Source organism: Aplysia californica, unplaced genomic scaffold (genome assembly GCF_000002075.1).
Source record: "Aplysia californica isolate F4 #8 unplaced genomic scaffold, AplCal3.0 scaffold00289, whole genome shotgun sequence".
Classification (NCBI taxonomy): domain Eukaryota; kingdom Metazoa; phylum Mollusca; class Gastropoda; order Aplysiida; family Aplysiidae; genus Aplysia; species Aplysia californica.
In genome coordinates, this window is record NW_004797559.1 from 545,315 (window position 1) to 560,236 (window position 14,922).

The 14,922-nt window shown below is 42.0% G+C and overlaps 1 protein-coding gene across 1 annotated transcript in view; it reads left to right on the forward strand.

Annotated features, from left to right (window-relative positions):
• The window catches only part of LOC101861052 (metalloprotease mig-17), a gene marked incomplete at its 5' end in the record, with an annotated part of 73,202 nt that overhangs the window by 19,679 nt on the left and 38,601 nt on the right, over nt 1–14,922 (forward strand). Inside the window, 3 exon segments of the mRNA XM_013084385.2 lie at nt 128–196; nt 13,369–13,514; nt 14,421–14,455. Of these exon segments, the coding sequence (XP_012939839.1) occupies nt 128–196; nt 13,369–13,514; nt 14,421–14,455 (250 nt within the window).

Below are 14,922 nucleotides of genomic sequence, written 5' to 3' on the forward strand. Positions count from 1 at the left end.
TTGTTATTGTTATTATTATTAAGTGTAAGTTTTATTTTTACCATTATTGCTACGAGAAATATTATTATAAGTATCATTATTATCCTTATTATTACTGCCATCATCAATATATCTCTTAATCATACAGGTGAACGCTCGCTATGATACTCTACTCAATTTGAACTTAAAGATCAGCAAAAGGAAAGTCTCCATCTTGGTGAGTTCCCCCAAGTAAAATATTTTGTTTTTGTCGCTACTGCTTAAGGCAGCTTTCTTACACGCTTCGATTTTATTTATCTTTTAGTTTTGTTTTTTTAAATTGTTGTGGGTAGTGTCTTCTGTCAAATTATAATAACCCGATCTAGATGTAGAGCTGCGTACGTCCTCCGCTTTGCGAAAACACAAGAATTGCCCAAGGTGCTTTAGAAAATGTTTTGTTTCTTTTCTGAAAATTCTTTCAGTGCATTCTGAGGTCCTATTTTTAGTGTACAAGATACGCATCTCCTTAAAGGTAGTGCTCTATGAGGACCAATATAATAAAGATGACGTTACCGCTGGGGTTATTTGAAACATTTTTTTTTCTGGACATCACAAAAAGAGTGATTGTTCTTGTATTGTGCAACCTTTTAGTTAGGTAGGGATACGAGCGCCATGGGAATAGGCCTATCAGTGATGAGGCTGACTGATAAGATAAATATTTCCTTAGAAAGCTGAAGAATTCGGATGGCTTGGGAAGAGGGTATGATTGGCACTGGAAAGGGAGTGGGGATTTATTTTTTTAGGTACATCTTTATTTTCACTTCCGCACACAATAGCCTACTTTTGAGGGTGAAACGGTCGTATATTTTGCTAAAGATCACACATAGGGCCACTAAAATTGTCGCTAACCAATATTTTCAAGAAAATGTTCAAACTTAATTTACAAAAATCAAATCATGGGGGAAAACAAGGGGGCAGGCTCCCCTGTAACCCATCAGATTTGTTTTTCTCAGGGCTCGGAGGGGGGGGGGGGCATGCCCCTCTGAATCCCCCCTCCTCCTGATTGGTCCGGTGCTCGGAAATCACTGAGAAATTAGGCTTAGAGTAATATGGTTCAAATATACGAGAAACATAGAATATTTAACAAACTATTAATTTGTGATGGCTATAAAGCCAATATACGTGTGAAACGGATATAAATGAATACGCTTAATAAAAGGGCTTTCTATACAATTACTTGAGCATGAAATGGCAGTGAAAGCAAACGTCGAATCAAGTGCTCTGACAATACGATCTACGGTTACTCTGTTGTTCTCCTCCTCCACCTCCCCTTCTGTGCATCAAGCTTATCCCCTCTTGCCCTCACCATCACGACTAGGCTAACAACTTCAGTTGCATTGCGGTAACAGCGTCTTTGGAATCTGTCATTGTAGTGTATCGAGTATTTGTAATACACGCATTTGAAAGGAACCCCCCCCCCCCCCAATTAAATGAGCAAACGTACCAGCATGGTTGCCATGCCAGATTAAAGAAAACAACTAAGGATCAATGAATTTTATTTAGAGCTATCTGCCGGCAACTGGACAAGCCCCCCCCCCCCCCCCCCATTTCTTATTTATTTTTTTGAAAGGGAAAAAAGAGTATCGAACTTGCATACAGCGAAACGCCCAAAACAAAAACAACAAAACAATCATGCAAAATCCCCTGTCGATTGTTCATTCACTTCTAAGCCTTATTACCACGTGACCGGGTCTAACTAAATATCTGCAATAATTATAGCCTCCGACAGCAACAAATGTGGTTAACAGGATATCCGCTTGTCAGCCGGTTTTCAGCTTTTGAAATTGGAGGAATAGATCAAGGGCCTATTTATTACCGACAGGAAATCGGGCCAAGCCCTGCAGGGGTTTGTATAGATCTATATCCGGCTTGCAATTTTGATCTCGATACCGACCAATAAGCACACCAGTCACATCCTGTTGAGCACAGATAACAATGCAGAATTGACCTGTCACAGAAATAATTTCCTGCCGACCATTTTCAGTGTTACTTTATTTGTTTGTTAATTTGTCCGGAGCCTTAGTCATTATTATGTCACGTTTAAAGTTTCATCATCTAGAGACAGGTCCTTTAGATTGATTTATCCAACAACCAAAAGACGTAAAACGCGTATGTAGTCCACGCGCTGTACAGATTTCACTCAATCTTTAATGCTTTCACAACTCAAGAGGACAGAACGTGAGGTATGTCATTGTACTCAAGGGCTTCCGTGCACGAGAGCGAACTTCACGGTTCAACGAGATCGAACGAGCGAACATGACAATTGGCCCAACTTGCGCAAGATTTTTTTTCATGAGCTGTACTCGTTAGATCTAGATCTAGTTGATAAATTACATCTTGCACAATAGCTTATATTTTTTCCCGATCAAATATCAAAATAGAGAGACCAAATGCAGCAGCGAAAGATCAAATATCAAAATTGTCCAATGGATTCTTCTTCTTCTTCTTCTCCTTCTCCTTCTTCTTCTTCTTCTTCTTCTTTTTCTTCTTCTTCTTCTTCTTCTTCTTCTTCTTCTTCTTCTTCTTCTTCTTCTTCTATCCCGTGGTTGGGGCAACAGTGGGGGCACCACTGCATTTGAAAATCAGCTCTCGCCATTTATCTTTGTCCTCTGCTTTCCTCAGATTGTCATCCATCGTCTTTCATGTCCACTCTGTAAAGGTGTCCTCCCATCTCCTTCTCTGCCTTAAACAATTAAACAAAGAGAGCTCCAATTCAACAAAATGGAAAACGTAAGCAAATTATGACAGCTCACATGTATTCACAGGAAGGCTCAAATGTAAACCCTAGAGAAAACTAGTTCGTCATTGTCAGTTCAAATTCAAATGCAGCAGCATGGGAAAGTTCAAAGTTCAAAGTCAACAATACGAAAGCTACGAAGCTAGGCCTGGCCTATAACTTAACTATCATCTCCGTGTCAGGGGAGGTAACTCTGACTCTTAGCAACGTTCGTTGTGTACTGTTCGCGTCTCGCCGTCTGCTGTCGAGATCTTGATCTAGCCGTAATCTCGTTTTGTTAAATCCAGCACTTTGAAGCAGTCAGTCGTTTATAGCAAGTTCACCTGGAAGATACAACAACATAATAAGCTTGTCTGGTAAAAAAAAAATAATAATAAAAAGCCACCAATATGATACCTCATGATCCGATATTCTCATCCACACCTCGGTGTGGGCATGAGGCGAGGACTCACCCCTGACCTCTCACAGGCCGATAAAATCACCTTGGCCCTTGATGGCTTATTGCATGTGGTTGGGAAATGACTCATGAGTGCCTAGAACTTGTTTCCGTATTCAGGCCATCTACTTGGCAACTGCTGAGAACCGTTACCATTGCCTTACTGTAAAAAAATTAATTAAATAAATTAATAGCCTTCTAAAAATTAGGCTATATTCATGAGTACCGGTAGGTATCACTAGTCACCCCCAGTGGGTCGGGGGGATATAAATAGACCCACTGCTCCGCCAGCAGGAGGTGCAACCCCTTCACTGGCGATTTGGCGCCCATGGACATCTACGCTCAGGTGCACATGGGCGACACTTGCTTTGGTGTATCGTCTGTCTTCTATCGTCTTTCTTCCTTCTTCTTTCGTCCTTTCCCGAGCTGACCGGGGAATAAAATAAAAATAGTTGGCTGTCCCATCAACAGGGGGTGTAACCCCCCCGGTGGGATGCCACTCGTACGTCACTAGCTCTCTGACGTAGGGGTGGCATCTTTTGTCCGCTTTTGCTATGTCTTCTATCCATCTATCTTTCTTTCCGTTCTGTCGACCGAAGGTCCGGTCCAGCAAAGAATAGACCCCAAATACCCGTAACGCTAGGCACCCCGTTGACCGTGGGGTGCGACCCGTACGACCGGAGAAGGGGACCCTGGTGGCTGAGGTGTGGCTTTCCTCACCAACACGTCACTTTGGCCCTGGATTCGGTCTAGACGGGCGGGTGCAGTGGCCTACTGCCAGTGTTGCCATCCCGATTTTTAAGAGACTACTAAATTTTTGGGGAAAATCCACTAAATGGGACGAAAAAAACCGTTAAAAATGTTTATCTGCCTTATATTACATATTTATTCCTTTAAAAAAAAAACTGTAATAGCTGGTTCTTTATTTCTGACCAGGCAAACATATTCATAATATATAGGCCTAAATGGTATGGGTTTAAGGCCCCTATTAACATTATTAGGTTATTTAAGGGGCGGGACCTCCTAGTTTAACGTCCGTCTCCGATAGGACCGAGCCAAGTGGGAAGTTCGTGCAAAGTGCCTTTCCCAAGGACACAACGTCGGACCGAGCTGAGGCTCGAACCCCCGAACCTGCAATCTCACGATTATGAGTCAGGTAGCCTAACCACTAGGCTACCGACGCCACGTATATATAGGCCTATTGTATATCTATGATTCTTGATAATCTTGAGACAGGCCAGATTTTAGACTGTTCTTGCACTATAGTCATCATTTTCGCCTTTATTTATGCATTTATTTTTGGTTTATAACGTTTAACAAAAGAACGACAAAATTCTTTAATCAATTTTATATGATTGTTTTAAGTAATACAAATCAAAACAAAAACCCACTAAATGTGCTGCAAAAAAACTAAAAAACTAAATCGACCGAAAAAAACACTAAATTTAGTGGTAAAAAACTAAGAATGGCAACACTGCCTACTGCACTCAATCGGTTGCGACCGGTTCATAGAACCGGTTTTTGACCAATCTTGGTTAGAAGGCAAGATTTCTTGCCGTCTGATTGGGAGTATACCTCCAGGGTAGCCTTGACACCAGCTATGGACTTCCGAGTGGTGTCCCCTTGTTGGACTCGGTGGCGGGTGGGGAGCCCTGGCGATGAATAAAAAACAAAACACACATGGATTCAATCATAATCATTTCTCCCACCCCAATTCCCAACAAGTTCCAGACAGGAGAAGCAGGTGCAACTCCTGGCCTGGGCAAGAGAAAGAAGGGCCTTTCGGGCGAAGATGCTGACCATGTCAGCATCTGGGACCTACCAAAAAGGAAATCGTTGGGGTGGTCACCATTTCTGTGATCTCCCCAAAAGATGAAAAACAAGATACAAATCTCACTACACTAAGCGTTTTTAAGATACACAAGTCCCTAAAACATTTCGATATACACAAAACAAAATATATTAAAAAACTAGGATCCACAGACCTCCTGATACAAGTCAGTTCCACCATAGAATCAGGCAAACTGTTGGCCTGCACCTCGTTTGGTGGCATCCCTGTATGTGTTCAGCCTCACAGAAGTCTGAACACATCCAAGGGTGTCATCAAAAGCCGAGAGCTCTGCGGCTGTACGGAAGAAGAGATGGTCCAGGAGGTCGATGGAATTGTCCATGCTCGTCGTATCTAAATACGGCGGGATGGTAAGGAAATCTGTACCAACACGTGGATCCTTACTTTCAACACACCCACACCACCAACAAAATTAGACATTGCATACTTAGAACTCGAAGTTAGACCATATATTCCGAAACCGATGCGCTGTTTCAACTGTCAGCGCTTAGGACACACACAGCTGCGCTGTCGTCGTGGTGCAGCGTGTCCTCGCTGCGGCAAGGAAGGACACTCTGGGAAGACCTGCTCTGCAGATCCCTGGTGTCCAAATTGTCGATTGGGGGGTCACTCTGCATCTTCGACGGAGCGTCTGAAGTGGTGTCAGGAGAAAGCCATCCTAACACATAGGGCGGAACGTTCGCTCAAGCAAGATCAACGCTTTATCCAAAAGGATCGACGCCGAAGAATACAACAAAAACCCAACCCGAAAGGTCCTTCAGATATATAGAAAGCAGAACAAAAAACAACGCTCCAGTCTGGAGACGGAGGAGGACATGGAGTCCACTTCCTCCCCTCCTATGTCTCCCACTCTCCATCCGCCATCTCCCCACACCCCCTTTTCATCACCACCCTCTCAGCCATCTTCTTCATCCTCACCCCCTTCATCATCCTCACCCTCATCATCCTCATCATCACCCCCATCATCTTCTTCACTCACAACATACCCACCATCATCATCCTCACACAAATCACCACATCCTACACCCTCATTGCTTCAACCTCTATCCCGTCATCCTTCATCTAATAATGCCCCTCCACCCACTTCCAGCACCCGCTCCCCCTCCTCTACCTGTATCCGGGATTCCGGTCCTCCTCCCCCTCCACACTCTCCTTCAAAAAAAGTTGCGGTCCACCGTGACCGCAGCAAAACAAAATAAAGACAAAGGTCACCTACGACCCCAAAAAAATGTACCGAACCCGTGCCCTCAAAATAAATAAAAATGGCAGTTCTTCAGTGCAACATTCGCGGTTTGCGTGCAAAACAGGCAGAACTCTCTTATCTTTTGACCTCACACACCCCAAATGTAATCTGTCTACAAGAAACTGAATTGCCAACACCCACAGTCACATTAAAAAACTATCAAACTTACAACCAAATATACACCGACAACCAAATCGCCTCTGGGGGCAACTCCATTTTAATAAATAACCAAACACTAAACAGACAAATACAACTAAACACAACACTTCAGGCAGTTGCGGTCAGGGTCACCCTACACCGTCCTATAACTATCTGTTCAATATACATCCCTTCAAATTATCCTCTATCTTTAAGAGAACTAATAAACCTCAGAGACCAGGTCCCACAATCCTTCATCATGTTGGGAGATTTTAATGCCCACAGCCCTCTTTGGGGAAATGAACCAACTGACACTAAAGGTAAAATCATAGAAGATTTCTTAACAAAAACCAATACTAGAATTTTTAACGACAATTCCCCAACATTTCAAAATTCAAATAACCTAAACTTTTCATCCATAGATTTAACCCTATGTGATTCAGACCTAATTCCAGACTTTCAGTGGTCGGTCCTGGACGACCCACACGGATCGGACCACTTCCCCATCAACCTAATTCCAGACATTCCACACCGAACTCCTATCCCGGACCGTTTCAATCTTAAAAGAGCGGACTGGGATGGGTTTCACATGGAATGTCTGGAGAAACTCAATCCATCTCAAACACAAACACAAACTTTTGAACGATTTCATGAAACCCTTCTCGAGATCGTTCAAAAACACATACCAACATTATCCACCAAACCCCGAAAAAAATAAATGTTGGTTCACTGAAGACTGCCAAAAATCTGTTGCAGCCAAATCTAAAATAAACGAAGACCTCATTAATTTCAAAATTGCGCGAGCCTAAGCACGCAGAATAATCAGAACAGCCAAAAAAACCCATCTTTTCGAAATTATGTCTCTAAAATAAACAACAACACACCAATGCACAAAGTCTGGAAGATGATAAAGAAATTAAAAGGTACTTAAAAAGACACAATCAAACACATCCTAAAACCGAATAACTCCTTCGTAGAAACCGAAAAAACAGTAGCTGACTGTATAGCATCAACTCTCTCCGGAAATTCCTCTACCCACAATTACAACCCTGAATTCAAAAAGTAAAAATGTCTTCTGAAAAGACAACTGTTGATTTTACCTCTTCAAATGAAGAACACTATAATTGTAGCTTTTCTCTTAACGAATTAAAATGTAATATTGCAGAACTATCAAACACAGCTCCAGGCCCTGATCAAATACACAACAAAATCATCAAACATCTTCCAGACGAAACACTCCTATTACTCCTTGATATTTACAATGAACTCTGGCATTCCCAACAATTTCCGAACAGTTGGCATCTTGCCACTATTATACCAATCCAAAAACCAGGAAAAGATCACTCTAACCCATCAAACTACCGTCGAATAGCCCTTACAAACTGTTTCTGCAAACTTATGGAAAAACGTATTAACAAACGTCTAATGTAGTTTCTCGAAACCTCAAACTCCTTATCCAATTTCCAATGCGGTTTTCGCAAAAAATCGCTCTATTATTGACTTGAATCTTTCATTCGGGAAGCTTTCATTCAATAAGAGCCCCTTGTGGCTATTTTTTTCGACTTAGAAAAAGCCTTCGACACCACATGGAAACACGGTATTTTAAAAAACCTGCGTCACTTGGGCTTACGCGGAAATCTTCCCGAATTTATACGAAACTTTTTGAAAGATCGATCATTTCAAGTAAAAGTAGGTTCAACCCTATGAAATTTACACACCCAAGAAAAAGGCGTCCCCCAGGGAAGCATCTTATCGCCCATTCTTTTCGAAATCAAAATCAATTCCATCACAAAAACCCTTCAAAACAATATTGACTGCTCACTTTACGTTGACGACTTCCTGATCTACTATAAATCCGAATCCAAAATGGATTACATTGAACGTCAGCTTCAGCTTTAACTCCATGAACTGGAAACTTGGGCAAACGGGCACGGGTTCAAATTGTCCACAATAAAAACAAACTTGGTACATTTTGTCTGGTGTGCGACAACCAGATTTATATTTGTTTGGAGAGAAAATTCCTGTTAAAAAACGAGCTCGTTTCCTGGGCGTAATCTTCGACAATAAACTTTCTTTCCTACCACACTTGAAAGACCTAAAGACGAGATGCCAGAGTGCTCTCAACGCCTTAAAAGTATTATCCAATCCTGAATGGGGAGGAGATAATGAAATACTTCTTCAACTTTACCGTTCCCTTGTCTGTTCCAGGCTGGACTATGCCAGTCCTGTTTATGGATCAGCCAGAAAGTCTTACCTTAAAATTCTAGACCCTGTTCAGAACCAAGGCCTTCGCCTTGCCCTAGGCGCTTTCCGTACTTCACCTGTAGAAAGTTTACAGGCAGAAGCGCATGAACCATCTTTGGAACTTAGAAGAAAAAAACTCTCTTTGCAGTACGCTTTGAAACTTAGCTCAGTACCCCAAAACCCAGCCCACAAATGTGTCTTTGGCCTTCCCGAAGACCTAAAAACTCTATCCTCCTCAGGAAATAAAGTAAGCCCTTTCGGAATAAGAATCCAGAACGATCTCAAAGACATTGATTTTTCTGAAGCCATAATCGAGCCCTTTGCCATGTCCAGCATACCTCCATGGCATTTAACCAAACCAAACATAGATACTAGTCTTGAAAAACACAACAAAAAGTCCACAGACAAAACTACATACTTAAACTCATACAAACAGCTAATAAATAGATACCCTGAAGCAGAGAAACTCTTTACAGACGGATCCAAAAATGACTCCTCAGTAGGAGCTACTGCCCTTGCATCGCCATACAGCTTAAGCTTAAGGAAACTCCACCCAGAAGCTTCAGTCTACACTGCTGAGGCTACAGCTCTTGAAATGGCCCTAAATATTATAGATCAATCAACCAAGTCTACCTTCCTAATCCTTTCAGACTCTCTCTCTTGTCTGAAATCTTTAGAGCGCTCTGACACCTCCGACAACAGAATTTTGAAACTTATCATTAAACTGCATTTTCTGCATCAGTCTGGAAAAACTATTACAATGGCTTGGCTTCCAAGCCATGTAGGCATTGATGGCAACGAAGCCGTTGATCAATTTGCCAAAGAATCTCTAAAACTACCTGAAAACAAAAATAATAAAATCCCTTTCTCTGACATGAAACCAAAAGTAAAAGAACACGTCACATCCTCCTGGTCCCAAATTTGGAATCAACAAATACACAACAAACTCCATTACATTCAACCGAAACTTACTCCTAGAAAACCACGAAGAAAAAAAGTAATTTTTACCCGACTAAGGATAGGACACACGCACGTCACGCACAAACATTTGCTCGAAGGAGAGGAAGCTCCTTTTTGCGTGGCGTGCAACACAAGTTTCACAGTTCGGCACATCCTAATGAAATGTGTCGACTTTAATTATGTCCGTGGGAAATATTTTAAATGTAAAGATGTTAAGACCCTTTTTGACATCATAGAGCCTAGAAGAATTTTAAATTATATAAAAGAAATTGGACTGTTTAATAAAATGTGAAAATATATAATTGTCGTTGTCGGTGTATATATATACATACGGTGTATATATACATACACTGAAATTTGTATTGTATATACAAATGTAAATAAGCCTTTTCCGTAATTTAAAATTTTTTTAAAAAATAAATGTCTTTTTAGCATAATAGAAATAGTGTGATCTTTGCGGTTGCGAGCTCCGAAAGACTCTTTATTAAAAACACATCTGATTTTGTAGCGGTGAAACCTGATGGCGCTTAAATGACCAAAATTGTGTCGATAGTGCCGTAAAACATCTACCCAATCATCAACAATCATTAGGCTGATGGGCACATTCAGAGGCGCGAGCCTATCCAGGGCTGTGTGACCACTTGAACATTAAGTCTTTAAAATTTGTAGAGACAAAATTAGGCCTACATCTCCAGCTTTCCCCATCTTTTACACCCCAGCTTGAGACTGGATAGCCAAAGCTCAACCCAAGTGTAATAGAGCCATTCATGATTGGGGGGGGGGGGGGGTGAGAATAACTAGACGCAGGCAGTTCTCACCCCTGGTGAGGATAGCAACTTCCAAAATATAAATAGTCAATCTCAAGGATAAACAAAGAAGAATACCGGTATACGAGAACAGTTACAAATCAATGCCGTACTTCGAGCGATGGAAACTGAAAACGTTGTCGAAAAAAAAAAAATAGGCTATGAGCTAGGAAATGATTTGGGAAAGTAACCATGGAAATGAAAGATGAACTGGTTTCAATAGTCAAAAGTCCCCCAGAATACACTTTCGACAAAATAAATAGGTCTTGAGACGGCCCTGCCAGATTATGTACCTCTCAACTATCGGTCAAGTTGTGCTTCTACTTTGAGCACATTTAATGCATACATGTGTGTGTGTGTGTGTGTGTGTGTGTGTGAGAGAGAGAGAGAGAGAGAGAGAGAGAGAGAGAGAGAGAGAGAAAGAAAGAAAGAGAGAAAGAGAGAAAGAGAGAGAGAGAGAGAGAGAGAGAGAGAGAGAGAGAGAGAGAGAGAGAGAGAGAGAGAGAGAGAGAGAGAAGGGGGGAGGGGGACGGATACGTGCTCAAGGCCATGTCAAACAACCTATTGTACCGTAGTTGAAATAGGCTATTATGTTGAATTTGAACAGACAAGGTTGAATTTGAACTCTCCATTGTTACATTCCATCGCGCTATTTGGATATTTGAGCTTCCTAATGTTACATTAGCCTTCTCTATTTTGATGTTTGAACTTTCTATGTTAAATTTAATTAGACATACTTACTTTACTTTGTCCGTCATCTTGTTCCTCTAGGGCGTCGAGGGGAGAAAGAGCTCCCTGTCTCTGGCAAGTTTGATGGTCTGGCAGGGTGGCATATTGTAAGTTCTCAGGGTACCCTTCACACCCTGGATCCTGGTCTTTCTTGGTCTTCCTCTTGCCTTGTACCCTGATACTTTTCTGAAGTAGGCTTTAAGCTCGTGAGGTGCCGTACGTGTAAGATGTCCAAACTTCCTGATTGTTTGCCTTCGAATGTAGTGGAGGACAGGTGTTGTTCCCATCATTTCTCTGATCTTGTTGTTCTGTAACCATGTCGCGTCTGGTTTTGTTGACGGCTCTCCTTAGACCTCTCAGCTCGCGTGGGGGTTATCTTACGTTCCTGACTTTTGGTCAGGATCCATGTCTGGCACTGGTAGGTCAAGGTGGGGATGAAGATAGAGTTAATGAGCTTGGCTTTGGATTTTAGGATGTTTGAGGAGTGGGGCAAGCTGGTAGCTGACGCTGTCACGCTTTTTTACTCTCGTCTAAATTTCTCTGTTGAGACGTCCGTCTTCCGAAAAGATGCTACCAAGATACTTGAACTCGGTGACTTGTTTCAGCGGATTTCCGTCGATACTGATGTTAAGGTTGCCAGGTGTTCTGTTGATTTTCATTGTCTCATTTTGCTTTTACTGATCTTCATGTTGAGCTTTTGACATTGTGTATTCAGCCTCTTTCTCATATGTCAGGCTTTGAGCGTCCGTAAACAGCATCTCATTCAGGTCTATCGGGTTGGGCTTTGCTTCTTTTGTAATTTAGTCCATGTATATTATGAATAGTAGCGGTGATAACACACACCCTTGTCTCACTCCAGATGACACGTCGAACCAGTCAGTGAGTCCGTTTTGGGCGCAGACTGTGCTCATATTGTTGGTATAGATGGCTCTGATGTTGTCCAACAGTTGTCCCCTAATGCTGTACTCTTCAATTGTTTGCCACAGTTTATTTCTATCCACACTATCAAACCCTTATGCCTTGTCTACAAACACAAGATTCATTTCTTTGTTGTATTTAATTTAACTATGTTAAATAACTTTTGTTATGCTTCATTTGAGTCATCTAAATTTATGTTTGATCAGGAAATCACTGGGCCTTACATGAGCTTACAAAGGTGCAGACTCGGGGCCTGGAAAGTGGCTCAAATTGCATTTTGCCTTTCAAGCAATGACCACTGATACCGTGGGGGTATTGTGTCGCATTTACCATTATGCCGGTAAAACCAAACTCACATGCAGCAGATTTTTACTCTGAGAAATTAAAAGGAAGCATGCAGATTTTGCCTCCACACTTGTGTACTAGAATGCTTGTCATCACAACAGCAAATGCTTGTGAGACGCTTCATGACAATTTCCACCGGACACTGCGCAACCCTCACCCCAACAATTGGGCATTCGTTGAAGGCCTGTTACATGTACAGTCACAGACTGAGCTGGAAAAGAGATGTTCTGCAGCAACCCTAAGAAAGAGAAGGGGAAACAAAACATACGTTGTCTGAAAAGAGAACTAAAGGCAAAAACTGGAAAAGTAAGAAATTACAGAATTCAAATATCTGATAGCCCTGTTCAAGGACAATGCTGCCCCCTTCCTTGTAAATATGCCCACTGTAAAAAAAAATATGTACAGCACCTCAGATGTACCTACCCGTTAAGGTTAAACAATAGGAGATTGGAGTTCACTCTCTTGACTTGATTCAGTAAGCAAGATCATCTGCTATGAAGCATAGTCCTGTGGATCAAAAGAAATACTTGCAACACAATTTGAAACGTTCATTGCCAAAGGGGCAACACAGTGGCAACCCCTGCCACCCCCCTCTCCTGCCCCGAGTCCGCAAAGGCGGTGGCATTCGTACTGGCAAGGGAGGGGGTGGGGTTCAGGTAGGAATTGGGGTGATACAATAAACACAATGGGCCGGGACCCAAAAGAAAGCAACCTTTTAAAAGCATTTCCGCTGTCCCTTGTTCCAGTCGTCGATACACATTCAGAGTTCTGATCGGCTAAATCTTTTAAATTGCCAAAACCTGCAAACCGCCCACCAGATCCACCGGGTCCCTTGTGAAATTAATACATGTAGTCTAATAATATTGTTTGTGTCAATTTCAACTGGTAATTAATAGAATCATCTGTAACTATCAAATTGTTTCACTCTACCATTTATTTCCACAGACCAACGAAGACGTTTTTGCGTCCTCCATCATCCAGAGTAATACTTATGTCTCCACAAAGGATGCTCTAAATTCATTTGATTCGTGGCTGGAAACAGAAGGCTCCCTCAGTACACTGAACTACGACCTGGCACTGCTTTGGACAGGGTCAGTCAACTCCCGCCTAAAGACAACACGAAATGAAAGCTCAAACAAACAAATAAATATTATAGCGACGGAAACATTTTCTTCTCTAAAATTGGCTCCTTTCACCTCCGTTCCTGCTCTCTACGTTCTGCCCCCCCCCCCCCCTCCCCTCCTTTGCCACCTCCTCTTTCTGCAGCCTTTCTACTGCTACTCCTTGGTTCCTTCTTACTGCTGTCTTTCAGCCACACCCCTGTTCTTCTGGTAGGAAAGATCTACACCTAGCCGTCTCGGACAAGGGTGAAAAATCTCGGAGGTCCCGTGTGCAAGTCACACACGTTAAAGACCCCTTGGTGGTCTAAAATCGATAAGAAAGGGCTTCGGCCGCCACCCGGGCAAAATTCAAAATTTCATACCAACTGAAAATGTTTAGTGTGTCCCGCGCGCTTGTATGACCGTATGCAGTTGCGAACGCCGTAAAAGACTTATCTTTAATTTAAAAAATAATATTAAAAAACAACAACAAAAACCCCAACAAATATACGCCCACTGTAGTATCATCATACCCTCTTCTCCCGCCGCACAGGTTACACGGAACAAATGCTTTTTCATCATATTTCCTTTAAACAGATTTGCCTGAATTTCACGTCTTTCCCACAAGTAGCAGAGGGACAATAATATCTCCAAAAATCTAAGTTGTATTTTTTTAGTCGATCACAGATAACTCAATAAATCATACGAAATTCAGGCTTTCGCTATTTCGCATTTTGCTATAATCAAACACGACTGAAATGAAAAGCCATAGAAGTATTATAGTTAGTTGGGGACTTGGAGAAACTATATATTTGTACACAAATTTTTGTAGTTTACAGATTGCCAGTGGAGTTTTGTCTCACGTCTATCTGTTCACATGCCTTTATTGTTTTTCAGATATGATCTTTTCAGCACAGGGACTGAGACTGCAGGTGAGAACTCGCGTTTGCTTGTTGTGAATTTGTATTCTGATTTAATGGTTAAACAAAATAATACTCATAGATTAACTTTTCCAAGAAGCGCAGAAGAGACGGATATACAAAGGATGAGAAAGAGATAGCGGGCGAGAAAGAGAGAGAGAGAGAGAGAGAGAGAGAGAGAGAGAGAGAGAGAGAGAGAGAGAGAGCGAGAGTATATATATTATGCACATGGGTTTGTAAGGGGGCTGTTGTGGTCTAGAGGTTATGGTGCTTTCCTCTCCTTCCATAAGCCCCAGGTTTGAAACCTGACAGCGACGGAACATTTTCTTCTCTAAAATGTTTTCCTTTCGCCTCCTTTCTTTCTCTCTAACCATGTTCTGCCGTCTGCTTTCACCTCCACTTTCTGCCCCCACCCTTCTCACCTGTGCCCCCTCCTCCGATTGATATTGATATACACACACACACACACATATATATAT